The following is a 24,153-nucleotide window of genomic DNA, read 5'->3' on the forward strand; positions in this document are numbered from 1 at the left end:
ACAATAGGGAGCTTTACAAGCTCTAATTTGCAGGTGAGTACATGCAAACAACTGTAAAGTCTGATGATGCTGAAGCAGTTTGCATGCCATGAACTAGCAAGTCAAAGCTCCTTATGGAGTCCCACAATAAGAAGAAATTGCTGGAAGTAAAATCCAAATTGAATAGGTCATGGACAACTTGGGCAAATGGAAGCTCAATCCCAATGAAAAATGGTAAAGAGGAACAAAGGAAACATATACAAAGAAGGAGGCTGATTTTTTTTTTTTAATCACTTTGTGGGGGGAAAAAAGAACTCTAAAATCATGATGCTCAAAAAGCCCTCCAGACCTTTCTTTCTAAAAGTGCAGGAAGACTCATTTCATTTAAATGAGTAACAGAAAAAGATTAGCCAAATATCACACAATTAATTGTTTTTTTAATGAGAAGCAGAAAAATGCCCCTACAGATGATGAGAACATACCAGAAAAACATGCTCAGAAAAGTGATTAAGACTCTAATATCTCAGGACAGTCGAAAAGAAGTAGAGAAAATGATACACACACACGTACATATATATACATATATAAAATCAGAATTTAAAACTTCAAAAACATGATGAAGAAAAAAGACTTGAAAAAAATAGATGCTAGAAAAGGCTTAGAAACAAAAGAAAAAAATTCATTTCAGAAATGTAGAAAAAAAAAAAGGAACACTAGAGCAAATAAATACCCTTAGAAAACTATAAGACAGAAAAAAGGATAATTTTTAAACCCAAAAAAATGAAAGATAAAAAGGATTTCAGGGAAAGTAACAGCTGTAGATGACTGGCAAAGAAGATCCAACATACGTATGTCAGAAATCCCTAAAGAATAAAGTCAAAGCAATCAAACAGAACAAACTAAAAACTATAATTCAAGAAAACTTTTCTGAAATAGAGAAACATAAAACTACACCTTGTACCTGCAAAAAGTTGACCCAGAATAACTATCAGCAAGATATAGTTTGGTCAGAATCAACATGATGGCACACAGCAACACAACAAAATTCTTGCACATTTAAAAAAAATGTCTTTGGGCATCCAAGAAAAAGATCAAGTTCCTTTTAAGGGAAAGAAGAGCAGCTTGTCATCAGACTTTGATAGCAATGCTTTATGCCATAAGACAATAGAGTAATATATTTAAGATACCTGGTTAAGAAAATGTCAGCCAAGGATTTTATATTCCATGAAGTCTCCCTGAGAAATCTAACAGAGAAAAAGATGAAAGAAAGGAAGCACCAGCATAAGGACTGGCAGTGACAACTAAAAATGTATGTACCTTTATAACTAAGAATAAATAATGGCTATAAGGAAGAGAGCAGAACATGTAATGTCTATATGATATGACAATGCATATGCTGTACAATATTTTAAAGCAGGGAAGGAGCACTGGAGAGAGTATATGAAAAGAAAAAGCTCACTAATTGCCTTATAGGTACAGACTGGGAGTAAAAGGATATTATTTCAAATTAGATGGTGTAGTAAAAAGAGGGGAGAGAAAGCAACAGTTACTAATGCACAGTAAGGAACCAGTAGACAAGAGCAAAAAAAAAAAAAAGAAGGAACCAAGGGCATTATATAAAGGTAATCGTTTAATGGCACCCATTCATTTGACCTCTACTGTATTCAGCCTCTTGCTTTGTTGTCTCACTTGAGATTAGTTTGTAAGGTTCTTAAGCATAAAATCAATTATCAGGAACAAAAGAACCAATGCCAGTATATTCGCTACCCAGCTTTGACAAATCCTAACATTTTACTATATTTGCTCCAAAATGGTTTTTTTTTTAACAGACATTACAGTTATGGTTGAAGTCTTCTGCATATACTTCAATGATCCCATGCTTCCAGCCACCTGAAATTGCAACCACCCTGACTTTATTTATCCTTCCCATGCTTGTTGTAAAACTCTATGTATCCACAGACAATATACTGTATTATTTAAGATGATGGCAATTAAAAATAAAAAAAAAAATTTTTTTAATTTTTAATTTTTTTAATTGGTAGTACACTGCAACTTGTTTTTCCTCAGCATTGTTTTTCAGATTCATCTATTTAGCAGTTCTAGTTCAACAGTTCTTAATGGGGCAGTACCACACCCTAGGGGACATGTTAGAGATTTATAAGTTTGTCATTGGTTGTCACAATTTTGAAGTAGGGAAGATCATGGTATTTAACAAAAAAGCCAAACCCGTTGCCATCAAGTCAATTTAGACTCTTAGCGACCCTATAGGATAGAGCAGAACTCCTTTGTATGGTTTCCAAGGAGCAGCTGGTGGGTTTGAACTGCTGACCTTTTGATTAGCAATCAAACACTTAACCACTGCAATACCAAGCCAATCATGGTATTTAGTGGGTGAGAATAAACCAGAGATCTGAGATATTCTGAGATGTTCAAGACCGTTCTGCACTATGAAGAACTTTCTCTTACCTCATAGGACTTTCAAGTAATCCACGAGATCCTCATTTAGGTAAAAAATTATCTGAGCCTAGAACTTAACTCTGTTTTAACTGTATAGGGGAGTTTTTGTTTTGTTTCAAAAAGTTTCAAATGTATACCCAATTTTCAAGGAACATAACTAGCATGCAAATTAAGAAAAGAGTATACTTGATTTTATTCAGATCTTTACAAAGAGTTATACACCAATTTAAAAAAATTAGGTCATCAATGGCAACTCTACTCAAGGTTTTCAAGACAATACAAAGCACTTGTATTAGTCTGTTTTTGTAGTTGTCACGTTCATGATGATTCAATATATGTATACCAGTTGTCTTAGTTACCTAGGGTTCCTATAACAGAAATACCACAAGTGTACAGCTTTAATAATCAGAAATTTATTTTCTCACAGTTTAGGAGGCTAGAAGTCTGAATTCAGAGTATTGGCTCTACTAGGGAAGGTTTTCTCTCTCTGTTGGCTCTGGGGCAAGTTCTTTGTCTCTTCTCAGTTTCTGTTTCTGGGTTCCCCGGTGATCTTCCTGTGGTATGGCATTTCTCTTCCCCCATATCTGCTTCCTTGCTATTTGCTTAAACTGCTCTTTTAAATCTCAAAAGAGATTGACTTAAAACACACCCTACACTAATACTGCCTTATTAACATAAAAAAGAACCCTATTCCCAAATGGAATTATAAACCACAGGTATCCCATTGCCATTTAGTCAATTCCGGCTCATATCAACCCTATAGGACAGAGCAGAGCTGCCCCATAGGGTTTCTGAGGCTGTACAACCTTTACAGGAGCAGACTGCCACATCTTACTCCCATGGAGCAGCTGGTAGGTTAGACCAACCAACCTTTTGGTCAGCAGCTGAGTGCTTAACCACTGTACACCAGAGCTCCTACCACAGGTATAGGGGTTAGGATTTACAACACATTATTTTGGCAGTACACAATTCAATCCATAACACCAATCATACCTATTTAGCCCTTATTTCAAAACATCACACAAAGGAAAACATCAACAATATAGTACAATTATTTTCTTACTTCCCTTAGTTCCAAACTTAGTCATTATATGCAGATATAAGCAACGAGCCACTTAATTATATCTATTAATATCATCAGGAGGGCCCGGGAGGCACAGTTAAGCACTCAATTATTAGCTAAAGGTTGGTGGTTGGAACCCACCTGGAAATGTCTTGGAAGACAGGCCTGGTGATCTGCTTCTGAAAGGTCACAGCCTTGAGAACCCTGTGGACCAGCTCTACTCTGCACACACCAGGTCACTGTTATGGACTGAACTGTGTCTCCCAAAAACATGTGTTGCAAATCCTAATCTCTATGCGTGTGGTTATATCCCATTTGGGAATGAGTTGTCTTTGTTATGTTAATAAGGCATGATTAGTGTAAGGTGTTTTTTGAGTCAATCTCTTTTGAGATATAAAAGAGTTGATTAAACAAATGAGCAAGCAAGCAGAGATGCAGGAAAACAGATATCAAGCCACATGGACATCTCCAAAGGGATCAGGAAACACAAGCTGAAGAGATAAATACCTTTACCCAGAGCCGACAGAGAGAGAAAGCCTTCCCCTAGCACCGATATCCCAAATTTGGACTTGTAGCCTACTAAATTGTGAGAAAATTAATTTTTTTGTTAAAGCCATCCACTCGTGGTATTTCTGTTACAGCAGCACTAGATGACTAAGACAACAGCCATGAGTCGGAATTAACTCAACACCAACTAACAACAATCGATATCATCATTCCAAGCACGTATATATACAAATATACACTATTGTCTTTAAATCTGCCTTTCATTTATTTCTCCCTTATATTACATTTAGGATATAATATCAACTTTTTTTTTGTAAATTCTGTGTACAGATGGAAGCTCATTTTTAAGATAGTAAAATGGGCATGACAAAGTATTGGTTATAAAAAGGGCACATTGGGTCTGATAAAGCTGAAAACTGCTGCTATATATAGATCTACCGTATTAAGAAACTGCAATTTACTGATCAAATCTGTTAAGGAACATCTGCCTTCTAGTTTTTTGTTGTTACAAACAAAAGCGCTATGGACAGTCTTGTATTCCTTCCAGGAACACATATAACAGTTACGTGCCTTGTAACTATCTTCTCCCAGTCTGTGGCTCATGTTCTAATGTTTTATATGGTGTTTTCTGATGCACACCGTCTTTAGTCTGCTTGTAAATTTATTGATGTTTTTCTACACAATTTGTACTTTCTACGTCTTACATAAAGAATGTTTCTTTATTGCCAGGTCATATGGATATTCTCATATTTACATTTATAAGCTTTAAATTCTTCCTTTTACAAGTTTAGATTTTTTTTTAATTTCTTTTTTGTTATTGTTCTTGAGAATATACATAGCAGAACATACACCAATCTGACAATTTCTACATGTACAATTCAGTGACATTGATTACATTCTCCAGGTTGTGCAACTATTCTCACTCTCCTTTTTTGAGTTGTTCCTCCCTCATTAACATAAACACACTGTCCCTTAAGTTTCCCATCTAATCTTTTGAGTCACTGTTGCCAATTTGATCCCATATAAATAGCTCTCAAGAGAGCATCATGCTCAATGCAAACATTCTTTATCAGTTAAGCTAAACTGTTGTTTGGTTTCAGGAAGGTTTTAGGGGATAGTTTTGGTTTAAAGATTATTCAAGGCAATAGCTTTGGGGGTTCATCCAGCCTCTATGGCTCCAGAAATTCTGGATTCAATGGGAATTTGAAATTATGTTCTGCTTTTTCTCCCTTTTGATCAGAATTCTTCTATAGAATCTTTAATCAGAATGTTCAGAAATCGTAGCCAGACACCATCCAGTTCTTTTGGTTTCATGGCAATGGAGACAGTTGCTCATGGAGACGAGTAGCCACACATTCCATTGCCTGACTCTCCCTCTTCTACTCCTGACTCCTCCTATTCCCGCCTCTCCCTCTTCCTCTGTTGAGGCAGGCAAATAGAGACCAATCATTGTATCTTGAATGGCCACTTCCAAACTTTTAAGACCCCAGGCACTATACACAGTACAGTAGTTAAGAGTTCAACTGCTAGTCAAAAGGTCAGCAGTTCAAATCCACCATCTTCTCCTTGGAAACCCTATGGAGTGGTTCTACTCTGTCCTATAGGGTCACTCTGAGTCTCTATGAGAAGATAGCAAGGATGGCTAAAATAAATTAAAAAAAAACAACAGAAAATAACAAGTGTTGCCTAGGATGTGGGGAAATTGGAACCCTTGTCCATTGCTGGTGGAAATACAAAATGATACAGCCATTGTGGAAAACAGTATAGCAGTTCCTCAAAAAACTAAAAATAGAACTACCATATGATCTAGCAATTGCACTGCTAGGAATATACCCAAAGGACTTGAAAGCAGCAACTCAAACAGACACCAGCGTTCACTGCAGCATTATTCACAATTGCCAAAAGGTGAAAACAACCTAAATGCCCGTCAACAGATGAATGGATAAACAAAATGTGGTACATACGTACAACGGAATGCTACTCAGCCAGTAGGAGAAAGGAAGTCTTGATTCATGCTACAATATGAGTGGAACTTGAAGACATTATGCTGAGTAAAATAAGTCAATCACAAAAGGACAAATATTGTATGGCCTCATTTATATGAAGAAATGAATGGGCAAAGTTTATTAGTGGTTACCAGGGTCAGTAAGAAGAGGAAAAAGGAGGGGTTATTGCTTACAAAGTACTGAGTTTTGGTTTACAGTGATGAAAAACTGCATTGATTTATGGGTAGGGCTGCATAGCCAATTAATGTAACTGCTGTCAATAAGGTGTACACCTGTAAAAAGTTGAATTGGCAAAAGTTGTGTATAGATATACTTACAACAACAAAAAAAGGGCACCTGCCAAGGCTGCTTATGGACAATCAAACACCTCTTGGGTTTCAGTTTCTTGGCTTGGAGGTTCAGGGTCATGGTTCATGGGACATCCCAGTGAATGGGCCTAATATGTTTAGAGCTTCTGTTGTATCTCAGGTTTAGGTTCTTAACTCACTTGGAATTTACATTTGTATATGGTGGGAGGTAGAGATTTATTTTTATTTTCTCCACACAGACAGCCAAACTGTCCCAGTATCATTATTTCCCTCCCTGATACGTGATGTTCTCTCTGTTAAATATCAAATTTCAATACATGTATAGTGCTTTTTCTGTACTCCTTGTTCAACTTCCTTGATCTGTCCCTTCATCAATATCACAACCTCACCTGCTCTAGTTTTAAGTCTTAATAAGTACATGCACTTTGTTCTTGAAAATAATCTTGACTATTCTTAGCCCTTTATTCCTCCATATAAATTTTAAAGCTTATCAAATTTACTTGGAAAAAAAAGCTACTGGAATTCTTAGTGAAATTGCATGAATTTAGGTTAATTTAAGGAGAACTGTGATCTTTATTACATGGTCTTTGCAATTATGAACACAGGATTTCTCTTTATTCAGATCTTATTTTATGCATTTTAATAAGATTTTATAACTTTCTCCATTAAAGACTTTTCCAAACATTAGATGCATTCCTTTTGGTTTGTTACTGTAAGAAATGGTATCATTACGGAAATTGAAAGCTCTAGCTGTGCGGCCGTTATACAAGAACACAACTGATTTTTGTGTATTAAACTTACATCCATCCACAGCAGCCTTGCTTAAACTTACTTGTTCTAATAAGTCAGCAGTTTGAATCCACCAGTTGCTTTGTGAGAGAAAGATGTGGCAGTCTGCTTCCATAAAGATTTATAGCCTTGGAAACCCTATGGGTCAATTCCACTGTGTCCTATAGGGTGGTTATGAGTCGGAATCAACTCGGTGGCAATGAGTTTTATATTCTGACCAGCACTTTTAAAATGAAAGAAGATAGAAATTATCAAAGTAAATTTTTTTTACACTTCAACATGTCTGAAATCAGGTAACTCATACAACAAATGGCATGATAAAGTTCAATAGCACCATTTTTCAAATTTCTTCGTAATATAAAAACTCATGCTGTACATTATAATCAATAATGTCTTATATGTGATAGCATATAGTATATATACCCATAAGCTCACCTATGCAGACCACATACACATTTCTTACAATGGGTAGCAGTCAAAATTGTCTGAAAAATGTTGAATTAGGTAAGTCAAATCTTCCATTTCCTCACTAACTTTTTGTCTTTTCATCTATCAAATTGGTAAAAGAGGTGTCTTAAAGTCTATCATGACTTGTTAATTTACAAATATAAATATTTCATCAATTTTGGATGATATACTTTGGGGCTTTGTTATCTGGTGTATACAGATTCACAAATGTTTTATCTTCTGGCTAAACTGAACTTTTTTATATAGAGAGAGCAATGTACCTTATGCCTAAGAATACTTTTTGTCTTCAAATCTATTTTCTCTGATTGATATAGCTACACCAACTTTCTTTTGTTAGTATTTGGCAGATGTATCTCTTTCTATCCCTATACTTAAACCAACATCCATGGAAGCAGCAGTCAAGAAATCAAACAAAGCATTGTTTTAGGCAAATCTGCTGCAAAAGACCTTTCTAAAGTGTTAAAAGCAAAGATTTCACCTTGAAGTCTAAGGTGCACCTGACCCAAGCCATGATGTTTTCAATCACCTCTTTTGCACATGGAAGCTGGACAACGAATAAGCAGGAACGAAGAAGAACTGACAGCTTTGAATTATGGTGTTGGTGAAGAACAGTGAAAATGGCATGGACTGCCAGAAGAACGAACGAATCTGTTTTGGAAGAAATACAGCCAGAGAGCTCCTCAGAAGCAAGGATGATGAGACTGCATCTCATTTACTTTGGATATATTTTTAGGATGGATCAGTTCCTGAAGAAGGACGTTATGCCTGGTAAAGTAGAGGGTCAGTGGAAAAGAGAAGGACCTTCAAAGAGATGGACTGACACAGTGGTTGCAACAATGGACTCAAGCACGGCAATGATTGTGAGGACGGGGCATGACTTTGCAGTGTTTTGTTCTGTTAATAGGGTCGCTATGAGTCGGAAATGACTCGACGGCATCTAATACCAATAACAACATACTTAAACCATTATATTCCCTTATGTTTTAAATTTATCTCTTGTTAACAGTATGCAGTTAGACTTTTTTAATCCAATCTATCTTTTTACCTAATGGATTTAGTCCATTTATACTTTTTCTAATTACTGAAAAGTTTGAATTTGTTTCTACATTTTACTTGGCACTTTCTGTGTTTTTTTCCATGCCATTTTTTTTCTCTTTTCCTGTTATCTACTGAATAGGGTAAATTTCCTAGTTCTTTTTTTTCCTTCTAGTGGTTCAAAAGTTGTGCCCTCCATCTCTTCCATCAATTCCAAAAATGACTCAGTCATCTCTAAAAATACTGATTTGTCTCCATTTCCTCTACTTTCTTCTTTTGAAACTCTTAATGTTTATATTACAACTTATGCTATCTTTCATTTCTCTTAGAGAATATGAGAGAGACGTTATCATTTTGTGCTCTATTCTGGGTAAGTTCCTCAGATCTATATTTTGGTTCACTAACTATTTCTCATTGGTTTCTCATTCACTACCTATATTTTTCATTACAAAAAGTTCTTCTTGAGTAAATACTACAGAGTGACCCCTCACCCTTGCTTTTGCTTCCTCTAAAGACCCCACTAGAGTAGGGAGGTTTTTAAAAGGCAAACTCACTAGAAAAAGAAAATGGGAGAGGCAACAAAAGCAACAATTTTTAGAAGCTATAAAACTTAGTCAAGCAGTAATTGATTTAAAGGACTACAGAAACCCAACTCCTAAGATGACAATGGGAAAGCAAAAAGCCAACAACACCCAAAGAACAGGAATTCATAGCATGATACAATAAAGAGAAAATTAAAAGTTGGGAGGTTTGTTCAAAGCCTATTTAAATAACATTTCTATAGATTTCCTCCCCAACTCTACAGAGAAGACTGATAACTACCCATGCTATCAGATGATTGCAGGTTTATTCTCTGGAGAGGGTACAACAGTCTCATGTTTGTGAGACACCAAGACTCAGACAAAAATGGGGGAACTAAATTGAAAACGAGGAACTGAATTAACATTTTTAAACAGAATGCCAAGATCCCAACCTTCATCTCAACTCAACTTCCAAAACTCAGGCAGTTAATCATTCATCCTGCAGATCAGAAGACCCCTCTCTGGGTAACCTGGGAAGCCCAAGAGGAAGGACCCAGAAGTATTAAACAGGGGCTACCCAGCAAAATGGTCCAAACACGTCACCCTACAGTGAACACCACACATGTGCCCAGACCTTCCAGTTGGCTTTTAATTACCCACTCTTGGTATGAGCAGATTATCAAGGATCAACACTCATAAGATTTAGGATTTCTCCCCTAACATGAAAGATGAGGTTAAAATAAATAGGGGGGTGGGGGAAACTTGATAGTAAAAATGAAAGGCTCAAAAGAAAGGTAGGAATATAAAGCTGAAGAAATGTGCCAGTGAGTAGAGCAAAAAGACAAGAAGATTAAAAAAAAGGGCTGGGGGGAGCATCATGAACGAAAAAAATCCCCTACCACAGCAAGTATCGTGCAAAGGATTAGGATTCTGAATAGCTTGGGACTTTACTAGAAACACTGGAAATTACAATAAAATGGAGCAAACCCTTCAGAACTCTTAAGGAACGTTATTTCCTACCGAGAACTCTCTACTCAGCCATCAATCAAATGTCAGGCTATATCAGAGACATTTCAGGCATTACATAGTTTGACAAAATCACCCCTCCATATGTTCTTTCTCAGGAAGGTAGCCGAAGAAGCTGATAGAATATCTATGCATCTGAAAGTACTACAGAGAATGAGGCTGAAACAGAAATGGTGAATTAGAGTTTAATAAGAAGTAAATTCAAAGAAAATTAAGCATAGGAATAAACAAGGTATATTAAACCTAGAGAAAATAAAAAAATTTTTAAGAAAGGAAAAGTAATTAAACTTCCCTATTTTTTTTTTATATGGCTCAGTGAGCAAGATTTATGTTGTCATAATAATTAAAACCATAACTATTATGCAAGGATGGAAATTCAGGAAGCACGTATGTTTATGTGAGCTCAGGAGGAGGGTACAAAAGCTAAATTATCTTTTTTCATGGTGGGAAGTCAACAAATAATATTTAAACCGGAAAAAATCAATCAGCATTAGAAACCTGTTATTTATACATATATGAGTAAATAAACAAATCAGCTAGAAGAGGTAAAAATGGCTGCTGGGAAGGGGATAAAGAGGAGGGAGAAGGCAGGACTACTGTTATCCTTAACCCTTTTAGAAATAAATCCATGTTATACCTTCAATAAAAGTAATAACAATATATTTCTTTGGTTATTTTCCAGTTACTCTTTTCCTTTCATAGGTTTGATACCTTTTTGATTATCTCATATTAAATGTACTTATTTTACGACCTTGACAAATAATTCCCTTATCTGGAATTTGAGCTCTAATTATGCTGCTTGTATGACTCTCCATCATAGTGGACTCTTTCCTCAGGAGCTTTCTAATGCTGGACTGTGCAGCTTCATCCACGGGCTGGGCCTTGGTTGAGGTTCTGCACTTGTTTCATTCAGGTGTTCCAGGGGTATTTCAAACCTAGGTCTATGTCCACAAAAATCTCTCATCTCAAGGGTTATCACACTGAGTGAGTAGTGTGAACTCCTGCACCCCACTTCAGGACCTGGGTACTCATTCCCTCAGCTGCCAGAACAGAGGACTGCCGACCACTCACAGTTGCATCCCTCTCCTGGAATTGCCCTCTAAGAGCACTGCCTCCCCCAAGGGTATGCCCCTCCCTGGGGTAGCCCACACCAATGGCTGGCTCAGCCCTGTTGCCTCAACTGGACAACTCTGAAGGGCCATCAGATGCTCCCTGTGGGATAAGCCTCTGAGGCAACAGCATTGCAGTTCAGCTTCTTCCTTTGCAGAGTCCTGCTTTGCTTGCTCCCTTACGGGTGGTATTCCTGAGAGCCTCTCCCACCCTCCACCCCCAATAAACTTCCTGCAGTAAACCTCAGTGTTCGAGTCTATTTCCCCGACCTATGAAAATTCCAAACACAAATTTATGTGAGGGTCAGTCTCATGGTATGAATTCTAGTGGAAGGCTTCCCCATCCTCACCTTACACAGAGACAAAGAAGCTTCCTCCTGGTCCCTATGTGGTGTAAAGGGCTAAGTGCTCAACTACTAATTGAAAGGTTGTCGGTTCAAGTCTACCCAGAGCCACCTTTGGAAGATATACCTGGAGATCTGCTTCCAAAAGGTCACAGCCAGGAAAACCCTATGGAGCTCAGTTCTACTCTGCACACATGGGGTTGCCATGAGTCAGAATCATCTAAATGTAACTGGCTTGTTTTTTTTTAATTTTGTCTTCCTTGTCTGGTATGTTTATTCTGATCCACTCTTTCACTGAAGGTAAGGCATTTTCTTCATGCTGGGGATCTTACCTTCATCTACCTGCCTGGTGCTGACCAAGGCAAGGCCTGTTTCATCCCTGCATGGACATCATAACCCAAGACTCTCCTATGAGACCAGCACTTTCCCCCTACGCCCACCCCACAGCAGCCTCAGCTTCTGCACTGACAGATCTGATTTTCGAGTCATCCTTTTTGGGAGGAGGGGGACATTGGGGGCTAAAGACTGCTCTTACTCTGACAAGTCAGTGACGCACTTTATCCAACATCCATAGGTGTTTAACGGGGAAAGAGTTTTCAGGTTCTCTAACCTACCCCCTTAAATCTGTCTTGGAAGAAGTACAGCTAGAATGCTCCTTAGAATAGGGGATGGAGAGACTTCATCTCACTTACTTGGACACGTTATCAGAAGGGAAGAGTCCCTGGAGAAGGGCATCATGCTTGGTAAAGTAGAGGGCTAGGGAAAAAGAGGAAGACCCTGATTGAGATGGATTGACACAGTGACTGCAACAATGGGCTCAAATATAGCAGCAACTGTGAAAGTGGCACAGGACCAGGCAGCTTTTTGATCTGTTGCACATAAGGTCGCTATACATTATAAGCAACTCGACAGCACCTAACCACCACTGCCACCTACTTCCTTACTGTGTCACTTATTCTTACATCTATAGAGTCCTCCTGCCCATTTAGACCTGAGCTCTTGGAGGCGGCAGATGGTTCTGCTTCTCAAAGTCATCTCTAGCTTCTAGCACAATGCTTTACCCGACAGGCACTCACTAAGGACTGGATGAACACATCAGCTAACAGGAAGGAGGGATAGGGCTTTATACACCGAAGACAGTGGAAAGTGAGGAGCATGTGCCCTTTAGACGGGGTAGTTCTGTCCCTCCTTCTGGCTTCATCTGTTACTTCCAAAGCATCTCAATGTTCCCACCTCTCAGCCCACAGTACAGGACACCAGGAAGTAAGCTCTTGCCAAGGAGCATCTACACCAGAAATTCACCTCTCCGAGGCAATTCCCAGAGGACCAAATCACAGCGCTGGAATATAAGCAGACCAGAAAACCCCTTCTTGTCCAGCTGGGTAACAAATCCATCTGAAAAGAGGCTGAGGGGAAATGGGGAAAGCCCTCCCAAATTTCCCAAGAGGAGCCTGCCCATTTCCTGGCAGAGAGCCCAGGGCCCAAGTAAAGAGGGGCAAGTGGATGAGTCCAGGCAGCACTAACCATTCGACTCCCCTGTGTCACCACACAGCCGTGTGACAAGAACACCCTGGTGCTAATGCGTCCTGGCCACACTTTTAATTAAATGCTGTACTGCACCGAGAGGAGAGGCAGAACTCGGGAGCAGCTGCTGAGACCCCCTCCTCCACGCTGGGTTAGAAACAGCAGCTCATTGTGAGTGTGGACACTCAGGAAGGTATGCTCTACAAACAGCCTCGAGGAGTCCTTGTAAGCAGAGACCCTGGATACTTCTGCCGGAGAGGAGGCAGGGAGAGAGGACAAAGGAGGAGGAGACAGAGGGAGATGGGGAGGGAGAGAATGGGCTCCTGTGTCCTGGCTATTTACTAAGCCGAAGACATCTGAACTGCAGCTTCCTCCCTTGTTGCCATGCACTTGAAAAAGCTGCTATTTCTTTGTTCTGGATCTTTATGGCAAACATACATTCTCAACCTGCTGTAAGCACGGTGGCCTTATCAGGGAGAGGATAAAACTGACTCTAGTCCTTCGACCCATATTTGAGTGCCAACTGTTTTAGGGACTAAGAAGTCAGGACTGGAGAAGACAGGGCCCCTGCCTTTGAGGAGTTTATATTATTGCAGAAAGCGAAACTGCACCAACTCAAGCACTGTGCCAAAGGCTCTGACTGATGCATGCCCGTTAGGCAATGAGAAACAAAAGGATATTTCCATCAGCCTAGAGACCAGGGAGGGCTTCCTGGAAGCCATGGCCTTTGATGTGGATTTTGCCCGCTATATAAAAAGTAGCTAAGAAAAAGGTGGTGGGATCAGAAACAAAGGGCCTTTGATACCAAGGGAAGAGATGGGATGTGAGCACAGTGCAAAGGGCAAGATGCAGCATTTACAGAGTCACAAGTAACCTGTGTGGGCTCAAGTAGACTTAACTGTGGAAGACGTGAGACGGAGCCAGCCAGGAAGCCAGGGTACAGCATTAGGCGCTCCTCTCAATAAGCAAAGGAGTCTGGCTAAAATACTACTTGGACTATGAGTATCCTCTGTGACCTAGCAGTGCAGTGGGTGGGTGAGAGGCATGGAATCTCTCATGACATGACACAAGGGTACGAAGAAGGAGCCTTGAGGCAGGAAGACGTCAGGGTGAGATCCCCAGCCCACATTTCTGCCTGCTGCTCCTCCTGGTTTCCACCTCTAGGAAGCAGAGTCCGTGGTTATCTCTGACTGAGCACGTTCACAGGGGGCAAGTTATCCCACAGACACCACCAGGATGTGGCTCTCAAGCTTCCTGCCCACAACCCCCACTGGGCACCCGGTGCAGCGGCAGCAGACAGATGCTCATCGGGAAGTGGTTCCTGAAAATTCTCCACATCAGTTCCTCTTGGTACAAAACTACGAAAACAGCAGCTTGTGAAGAGGCTTGCACTGTTTAAAAGACGAGCAAGGATAAGATACCACCTCGAATATAAGTCAGAGCTGAAGGGTATATACATGCACCACACCTGGGCTTCTCTATGTACAGAAAATGGCTGAAAGGACATGCAAGGCACTGGTAACAAAGCCTGTCTGTGGGGAGGAGGAACTGCGAGGGGAGGTTTTGATGGGATAGAAATTTGCACTGTGCAGCATGGAAACCCTGGTGGCATAGTGGTTAAGCACTACAGCTGCTAACCAAAGGGTTGGCAGTTCGAATCTGCCAAGCGCTCCTTGGAAACTCTATGGGGCAGTTCCACTCTGTCCTATAGGGTCCGACTATGAGTCGGAATCGACTCGATGGCACTGGGTTTGGTTTACTGTGTGCCTTTGGTTCCATGAGTTTTTATAATGTGCATATACTGGTGTTTTCAATACAAATAAATACAAGACCAGTTACACAAAGGATCATTCCAAGCATAGAATGCAAGCTGCATTTTTGAGTCTTTGGATAACTGAAAGAATTCAGAGATAGAGGATCTTAGGGATGTGGCACAAGAGACAAGGACCTCACAAAGCTTACCATGTAATAGGGGGTGAGGAGGCGAGGTCTAGGCACAAAAGGAAGAACTATGATGAAGAAAATACACAGATAAACTGCTCTGGGGGATGAGACCAAGTGGTTGGTGAGGCCTCTTTGTGGAGGTGACCTGCGAAGAAAGAGTCAGCCATGTGGCCATCTGTGAGAAGACAAACTCAGCTGAAGGGTATGCATTCTGGTCCTGTTCAGGGTATCTGAGAAAAGGGGACAAAGAGACCCAGTCAGCCTGGACCTTTAGGCCATTGTAAAATTTTAGGTGTTACGGATGAATAGTTGCTGTAGAGCCGACTCCAACTCAGGGCAACCCCATGTGTGTCAGAGGAGATCTGTGCTCCATAGGGTTTTCAGTGGCTGATTTTTCAGAAGCAGATCACCAGGCCTTTCTTCCAAGGCACATCGAGGTGGACTTGAACCTCCAATCTTCCAGTGAGCAGCCAAGCGTGTTATCACCAGTTAACTGTTAACACCAGGGACTCCAGTGTTAGGCTTAGGGCAACAAAAAGCCACTGGAGGGTCTTATGCCTTTTACATCTCACAATGCGTCAGTTGAGAGAATACCTAAGGATCTTCTCAGACTTGTTTTGCTGGGTTTATAGAAGAGTCGTGCAGTTTCATTTTATCTATCTCTTATTGCTTGGCCTCTCAGTTTAAAAATAAAAGGATAAGTACACATTTTCTACCATTTTTAAGGGTCAAGAGTTTACACTAAAATCAAATCATTTATTTTGAAATCCCCACCTATACAAAGAAAATCGCTCCTTCCAGAGATTTTTCTAATTCTTAAATCTACCAATTCACTAAATTTTTGAGAGAGCTTTTTCTGAAAAGATGTGGGCTCAAAGTGCTTTTTTTTTTTTTTTTTTAGTGGAGCTGTGTATCTTAGGAAAGGTTTTCCTTGAGAATGCTTCAAATTTATCTTCATTTCTCACGGAACATGTATTGAGAGCCTAAAAATTAACTTGTACTCATTCAAACCTCAGAAGCAGACTCAGAATTCATTTTCCTAAATCATCCTAACAAAGACATCAATGTCAAAACCCTGAGTTCTGAAACAGAACTTCTGTTCTCTTTCAGCTTCATTATTAAAACAGACTTTTTTTTCACGTTTGGTCATAACAAGATTGCCATTTTCCATGCTGCCTACCGATTATAAACAGAACCAATTTTAAAACCAAACTAGGGCTCTCTCTGAAATGTTCAAGATGCGTTACCATCTGGTTTTCTATCAGCATTTGAACAGGTCTGAAATCATCATATTACCAAAGATTATCAAAAAGAGTTCATGTCCCTTTCAAAATATATGAACTCATGTCACAAACTTTGAAAGTTCGCCTAGTTTTTCCAGCTATACCAGACACGTGCATCTCAGGCATACTCGTTACATACATTACTGATTTATCACAAGTAACTCTGTAATACTGACCTAAGCTAGTTTCATCATTAAGTCTTTCAGAAACTATTAAACTGAGAAAACACTGCACACCTGAATACCTGGAATCTTCCTGCAGGTAAAGGGTAAGAGTTTTTATCTACAATGTGCATACTACGTAAAAAGGTGAATCTTTCCAGTTAACTAAGAAAAAAGGTATCCCCCAATCTTACACATACCCATCACCCTCATTTCTAAAAACAAAAGAGATGGCAGCATTTCTTCAGAAAATGCTGAGCTAAAAACCAGTATCTATGTTTTTTTATGTTTTTTTAGTACTATTAAGTGGAAAATGGCAGCTGAGAAGGTGAAGATAAGAGTTCCAACTGATGCCAGGAGATGTGACTCCAAGACACAACCTTTTGCAATTGAACAGGCATAATGATACAATCGTCTCAAAAACTTAGTTTGAAAAGTAAATGAGACTTAGCTAAGCCTCGTATCTAAACAAACCTTTAGATAGAATTTATCACTTTCCATGAACTATTTCCCCTCCACCTAATCAAAACTAATATGTATGTGTGTATAAAAAAAAAAGAAAATTTTTTTATATATATATATACATTTATATATATATGTATATATATATTTTTTATATATACATATGCACATATGTAGGTAGATAGAGAAACAGAGATAGAGAGATTATATCTCTCAGTTCACTCACTTAACAATCTTCATTGGTGACTCCATGCAAGGATGAGATGCTCTTTCTACCTGAGAGAATTTACCATCCAACAGTAGAAAGAAGACATGATCACAAATACAGTTGTCTTCTCGTCACCATGATTACCACTCCCCTCCCAAAACACACACACACTCCAGACTTCTCTACCACGCCAAAGCACTGCATGTATTAATTCTAGAGCAACTCTCTTAAAAATACTAATTTGTTCAACTCAACTATTTCATTGTATGGGACAAAGGTTCACCAGCCCATTCCATCTCATCTCTCTGTCAACCACCTGCTTGGACAGTAAGACTGGAGCCCCTTGTGACAGTTTAAGAATACATGTTTAAAAAAAAAAAAAAAGAATACATGTTTAGTGTCATTTCTGAAACATAGAGTTTTTCTTTAGACACCAATTTAAAAATAACTTGAAAGTTCTGCTTATATTGCTTAATCCCCATTGATTTTTCCATTCAAAGCTATGAAAAGAATTGCACAAATGATGTTTTAGGAAGGGTTTTAAATATTTCATATTACAAATATATTTAGGAAACTAAAGGGTAAATCCAACCCTAATGATATAATCAAAGACTACCTCAAGGTAGCGACTGGGGTCTTAAAAGCTTGTGAGTGGCCATCTAAGATACCCCAATGAAGAAAACCAAAGACACAAGAGAACGATTAGTCCAAAGGACTAATGGACCACAAATACCACAGCCTCCACCAGCCTAAGTCCAGCACAAGTAGATGGTACCCAGCTACCACTGGCGACAGCTCTGACAGGGATCACAATAGAGGGCCTTGACAGAGCCGGAGAAAAATATAAAACAAAATTCTAACTCACAACGAGAACAAAAAAAAGGACCAGACTTACTGCTCTGACAGAGGCTGGAGAAACCCTGAGAGTATTGCCCCCTGACACCCTTATAGCTTAGTAATGAAGTCTTACTCCTGAGGTTCACCCTTTAGCCAAAGATTAGACAGGTCCATAAAACAAAACAAGACTAAAGGGCACACCACCCAGAGGCAAGGACCAAAAGGCAGGAGGGGACAGGAAAGCTGGTAATAGGGAACCCAAGGTCAAGAAGGGAGAGTGTTGACATGTCTTGGGGTTGGCAACCAATGTCACAAAACAATATGTGTATTAATTGTTTAATGAGAAACTAGTTTGTACTGTAAACCTTCATCTAAAGTACAATTTTAAAAAAGAAAAAAAGACCACTTCAAGGGCCTAAAATATGAAACACACATATCCAATAAAACTACTCTATGGTTCAAGTGGGAAAAAATGTAATTTGTCTTCTACATTTTTTGATTTAACTAAACGAGAGCAAGTTGAAAGCAACTAGGGAACAAACTGCACTGTACAATATAACAGATCATGATATTATATGCCAAGGTCAACGTTTTGTAGTCAAGAGGTTCTAGGATTTAAAAGAAGCACTTGCCACAATAAAATGTAAAATCATTAAAAAAAAAAGAAAAACTTTTTCATGAAGCCACATTCTAATTGTGCAGGCATTAGGCAGCAGTCCTTCTGTTAAAGAGAACAGAATAACATTTTCAAGACAGCCCAAATGATCAGGCATAACATGTGGAACAAAATTTCCCCGTAGTTTTTCCCTACTAATGTGACTCAAGAATACCAAATGTAATATTATCCCCAGGTCCTCACTCAGACACCCCACACGACAAACTCATAACAGCTTTATCAGGCACACAGGCATTTATGAATAACTATTGTTCTGTTTGTAAATCACCTCCCTTCATTAGATTCCTCTTTCTTTACATATGTAAATGACAGCGTCTGATCCAGAGCCCACCACCCGCCACCACAACCAAATTATCCTCCAGGGACAGCGATGGCCTGTTATTCTTGTTTCAACATAAAAAAGGGGAGAGAGGCAGAGAAGTAGTTATCTTCAGGGATGAGAATTCCCTTGATTAGATTTCTGGCTCACTGGTAAATGGTTATACCCTGAAATGCATTATCCTCTGCTTCTAAATGTCTGGCTTTTTTAGAGCCACAATACAGTACAGTGTTTCCAGTATAAATTGCTTCAAGTAACATATGCCGAGTTTCACAGGGAGCATTTGGTCAAATTCTAATATGCCCTCCTGGGAGCCAACACCAACTTCCAACAGCCAGGCCAAAAGTGCCGAACAGAATTTTAAACAGCACGCACAGTCACACAGACGCATCTTCCAGTGGACACAGTCCTTCTCTCCCCTACCCTGAGTGCTGTCACATGAGACACCGGGTATGATATTTGTCACTTAGAATATGGATAGATCTTTCTGCTGAGGCCATAAATTAATTACAAAACACATTCCTTTTTTCCCTGGCATAAAAAAATCACGGTTTCTACGGAGGTTGAGCTATACTAAACGTCCTAGCTTAGGCTTGTGAATCACTGCATGATTAATAAAAATACAGATCACATGCATATTTCTATAGGAGGTAGATTTTAGCCGAGAAAACACACATCGTGAGGCTTCCTAACACCCAAACAGGATTATCCATGGGCACAAATTGTTCAATATTCTTGTTTTGCTTGGTGTTTTTTGTTGTTTGTTTTGGGGTTTTATTATTATTATTATTATTATTATTATTATTATTATTATTATTATTATTATTATTATAAATGTCTTTGTTTCCAGAGCCACTGAAAACTTGAGAGAGGATGCTACTGTTTTTCTTTCATTAAAATTTGAACGTGATCTTCTTCCAAACCTCAGGCAGATATACAGGGAAAGAGAGAGAACGCACTGCAATATTTCACTCATCTGGTTGCATTAGGCTCAAAACACGAATCCCAAGGATACATATTTGTCACACGATAGCCCAAGCCAGAGGCATTCCACCAAGAGAGTATTTTGACTGTTCAGCGGGCAGCCAGAATCAACGTCCAGGAACCCACATACCAAGAGAAGCCAGTGCTCTCAGTACTGCTCTCCCTTCCTGCTTCCTCACCACCCCTTCCCTCTGCAGCGGACAGAAGCCATTTTACTAATTTATAAGTACCCTGACTATCCAGCCATCTACAAAATTTACTCATCAATTATAGTCAACTAAAAGCACAAGGGCACCCCACAGGAGTTAGAGAATAAGACAGGCAACACCAGCACACATCCATCAGCAAGACCCTTGATACTCACTGAAGGCAGCCACGGCAAGGGCCAGGGTGACGATAATGGAGAACCAGGACACCCACAATGCCTTCTTTCTGTAGTTCTGGGCTTCATGAGGTTTTAGTCGGGTGCTGCTTTCTAGTAAACCTGGAGCAAAAAAAACAAGGAGAAAAGAAAGTGAGACCTGCCCATATTCAGAAACGCACAGCCAGAACTACAATTTCTTATCCAAGGATTGCAAAGTGACAGCCGGTGGGCCAAGATGTGTTTTGTTTGGCCCACACTGTGTTTTAATAATTGGAAGATTTCAGCTGAAAGTCAAGCTTTCTGAAATCTCTTGAAAAATTATAAGCTCTGACAATACAGGGCATGTATACAGTGGTGGTCCAGCAGTAGAGTTCTCGCCTTCCATGTGGGAGACCTCAGGTCGATTCCCAGCCAATGCACCTCATGTATGGCATGTTGCCATCAGGGGAGAATTAGCCAATAGGCACAGGCCTACTTGTGCTTACTTACTAAGCTGTAGTGAACAGTTTCACATGGGTTTCACCACACGACAGCAAAGTGAAACCCATGTGAAATTGTTCACTACAGGTTAGTAAGGAAGCACAAGTAAGCCCATGCTTACCTTGCTTATTGGATAATCTGCCATGATGCTGAACAGGTTTCCACGGAGCTGCCAGACTAAAACAGACTAGGAAGAAGGCCTGGTGATCTACTTTGGAAAATCAGCCAGTAAAAATCTTATGAATCACAGCGTCTAATCCGAAACCAATCATGGGGATGGCACAGGACCAGGCAGCATTTCGTTCCATCGCACATGGGGTCGTCATGAGTCAGGGGCCGACTCAATGGCAGCTAACAACCACAATTCCTGCATGGTAACAAGTAACTGTCCTCTTTAGAAGAGGAACACAAAAACCACCCCTTGAAGTGTCACTCCAGGCCATCCCCTTGCCTCTGTTTAACTCAGCTCAGGTTGTTGTGTGCCATCAAGTCAATTCTGACTCATAGCACCCTTATATGACAGAGTAGAACTGCCCTCATAGGGTTTCCAAGGAGCGGCTGGTAGATTTGAACTGCCAATCTTTTGGTTAGCAGCCTGCGTTCTTAACCACTACGCCACCAGCTCAGGAAGGGGCTGCTATTTACAACGAGGCCCTTCTGTTAGGAAAACAGGATGACCAGCCGATACTCAGTTGGGCATTTGGTCCCCTCAGCTGAGGGCATTGATTTGCATTGATCCAACAGCACAGTCCCAACTGGTAGACAGGGTTTTCTTTTGCTCACAGCAATGAGTCATCATAGAATACAAATGCCCTCATTGCTCCCCCAGACAATTAATTAGAAAAAGACCATTTCTCTTTAACCACAACCAACAACAGCCACCAGGCCCAAATTATATGCCATGTTTTCATCCCTCCTCTCCCCACCCTGAAGTATCTATTCCTTTGTATCAAGCACCTGTCAAAAACATCTTAGAATATTAAAGTTGGATAAACCTGCTAAAACTGAAGGTAGCTTCCCAGGCAGGTCATGTCTAAGAAAGGTATGATTTCTGTCTCCTACCCCTTCCACGTTGAGAGCCCTTGACAACAACAGAAATTGATGATGACCCCTAGGCAACCAATGCCCAAGCTTCGAATGCCTTGGGTCGGAGACTAAGACATCTTCACCACGATTAATTTATACTTTTTCTTCTCCTTTGAAAATATATCATATATGGCATCTCTTAGTAGCCCAGAGAGCCAAATTCTCAGCCATACATTCTACATAAACAGGAGTTTCTTACACCATCTCTGGCTAAACCACCCACAAGATACTTTTCAGAGGTTGAGCACCCTCATCTCAACAACTCCAAATGATGAGAAAAGGAATTGGTAGTGGACACTTAGGGATCCACGTGTAAAACATTGCCTAGCATGCGACACACCATGCCTACATACCGTAAAAGATATCATCCCATCTGAATGAGTAGATATCACAGTAACCCTCTGGCTGCCAAAAAACTGAATCCTGTTCAAAAATGACATCAAGGATCCTGTTAAGCCTCAGTTCCAGTTTTTACTTAGATTCAAGCATTCCTGAACAACTCCAGAATTGAAATTGCTTCTCCAGCCCAGTTCACAACCTGGACACTTTAATTAACAGAAACCTGTGGGCTAAGGTAGGATCATAGGAGGTAGATGAGATTGTAAAGGTAGGTACGAACACCATCTCCACCATCCAGCCGTAAATTCTCCACAAACCTTCCTCAATACGTGTACTTGGAAAGTAAAAGGAAAACCTCTCCTACCATGTTGTTCACTAGGTACAAGCAATTTCCAAATTAAAATGCAGCAAGTCCCCTTGCCTGCTTCTTAGTTGCTGAAAAGTACCCCATTCTAATTTTCAGCTATGGTCACTTTTGTCTCCAGTTAAAGCCACAACCCAGGACAAATAGACCCTACACAACCCTCAATTATTTATTTCCCTCTTCCCAAATGATATAAAAATCTCTTTTCATTCCGGTCATTGATTTTCAGGAGTATGCGAGGCTATAACATTGAAGTACTGACTCAAATAAGCAGTTCATTTGCTGGATATTTTGCCACCACCACTCTCGAGAGGTTTCCCCACTGGGGGGAAAAGCAAGGTTCCTTTTAGAAGTAGATTTAATTTTCTAAGCAGAACGAAAGCGATCTTGGCTTTCTGTTTTACCACCTAACATTTTTCCCCCTTGCAACGCCAGCCAGTTGCAACAATACGCTAGGCCCTGACCCCAGCGGCCAGGATACACGCCTCCCCCAACCCCTGGGCCAAACTCATATGAAGGAGCTTCAGATGGCAGCAGGCACGGGCTGGGCTGCCCCCATAAGGTGGCAAGTAATTCCTCACAGCAGGAGGCCTGGGGGTTCTCCCTCAGATCTGATCCTGTGTATGTCTCCCCAGCGAAATTTAAAAAAAAAAAAAAATTGAAGTTCAGTAGGAAGATTATCCAAGAAGGGAGGGAAACTTTCCCATTTCTACGCAATCTTTGTTGATTTTCCCTCAGTTTCCCTTTCTAAAAAATATAGCTGATACCAAGAATGGAAAACTTTCCACTCCTCAAAGGAACATGGAGGGGAAGGCTGGTCTCCCTGCACCTACAAAGACCCAGCATATAATGAATGGTCGGCACACAGGTGCCTCCACCTCTGCACACCTGTTGGTGCATGCGTACTCACAAGCCATGGAGATGTGGTGAGAACCCCTAGAGCTTTCAGGAAAAGGTAGAGGAGAAGCAGCCCAGCGAGGCCTTAAGGAGGCTAGGGCTGACCTCACATTTGCAAGTGGTTGGGTCCTCCCTACCCACATTTGACCTCCACATTCAAATTTCTAACACTCAATCAAATTTCACATATTCACAATAAGGGTATGGCACTAGTAAGCAAAATGGTTGTATTAATGAAGGAGTATTAGGGCCCTGGTAGCGCAGTGGTTAAGTGCTTAGCTGCTAACCAAAAGGTCAGCAATTTCAACCCACCAGCCACTCTAAGGGAGAAAGATGCTGCAGTCTGCTTCTGTAAAGATTACAGCCTACGAAACCATATGGGACAGCTCCATCCTATAAACTCACTATGAGTCTGAATCAACTCGATGGTAATGAGTAATTGAAGAAATGACCTCTGTTTTTTGGGAAGTACAAATGCCTGTGGGGAGGCTGAAGCCATCAGTCATTTTCACACTAGTATGAATTAGTTCCAACTGCTTTCTTCTAAATGTTGATCAAGCTTGGATGCTATAAAAGAAAGGGAATTCTCAGCAGATGGGGGAGATAGTGGGAA

At 40.2% G+C, this 24,153-nt stretch overlaps 1 protein-coding gene across 1 annotated transcript in view; it reads right to left on the reverse strand.

Moving 5' to 3' along the window:
* The window catches only part of TMEM163 (transmembrane protein 163), a 265,888-nt gene that overhangs the window by 238,571 nt on the left and 3,164 nt on the right, over positions 1 to 24,153 (reverse strand). Inside the window, exon 2 of the mRNA XM_049889215.1 lies at positions 20,375 to 20,494. Within this exon, the coding sequence (XP_049745172.1) occupies positions 20,375 to 20,494 (120 nt within the window). The remainder of the gene's footprint in view (positions 1 to 20,374; positions 20,495 to 24,153) is intronic.

Source organism: Elephas maximus, chromosome 6 (genome assembly GCF_024166365.1).
Source record: "Elephas maximus indicus isolate mEleMax1 chromosome 6, mEleMax1 primary haplotype, whole genome shotgun sequence".
NCBI classification, from domain to species: Eukaryota; Metazoa; Chordata; class Mammalia; order Proboscidea; family Elephantidae; genus Elephas; species Elephas maximus.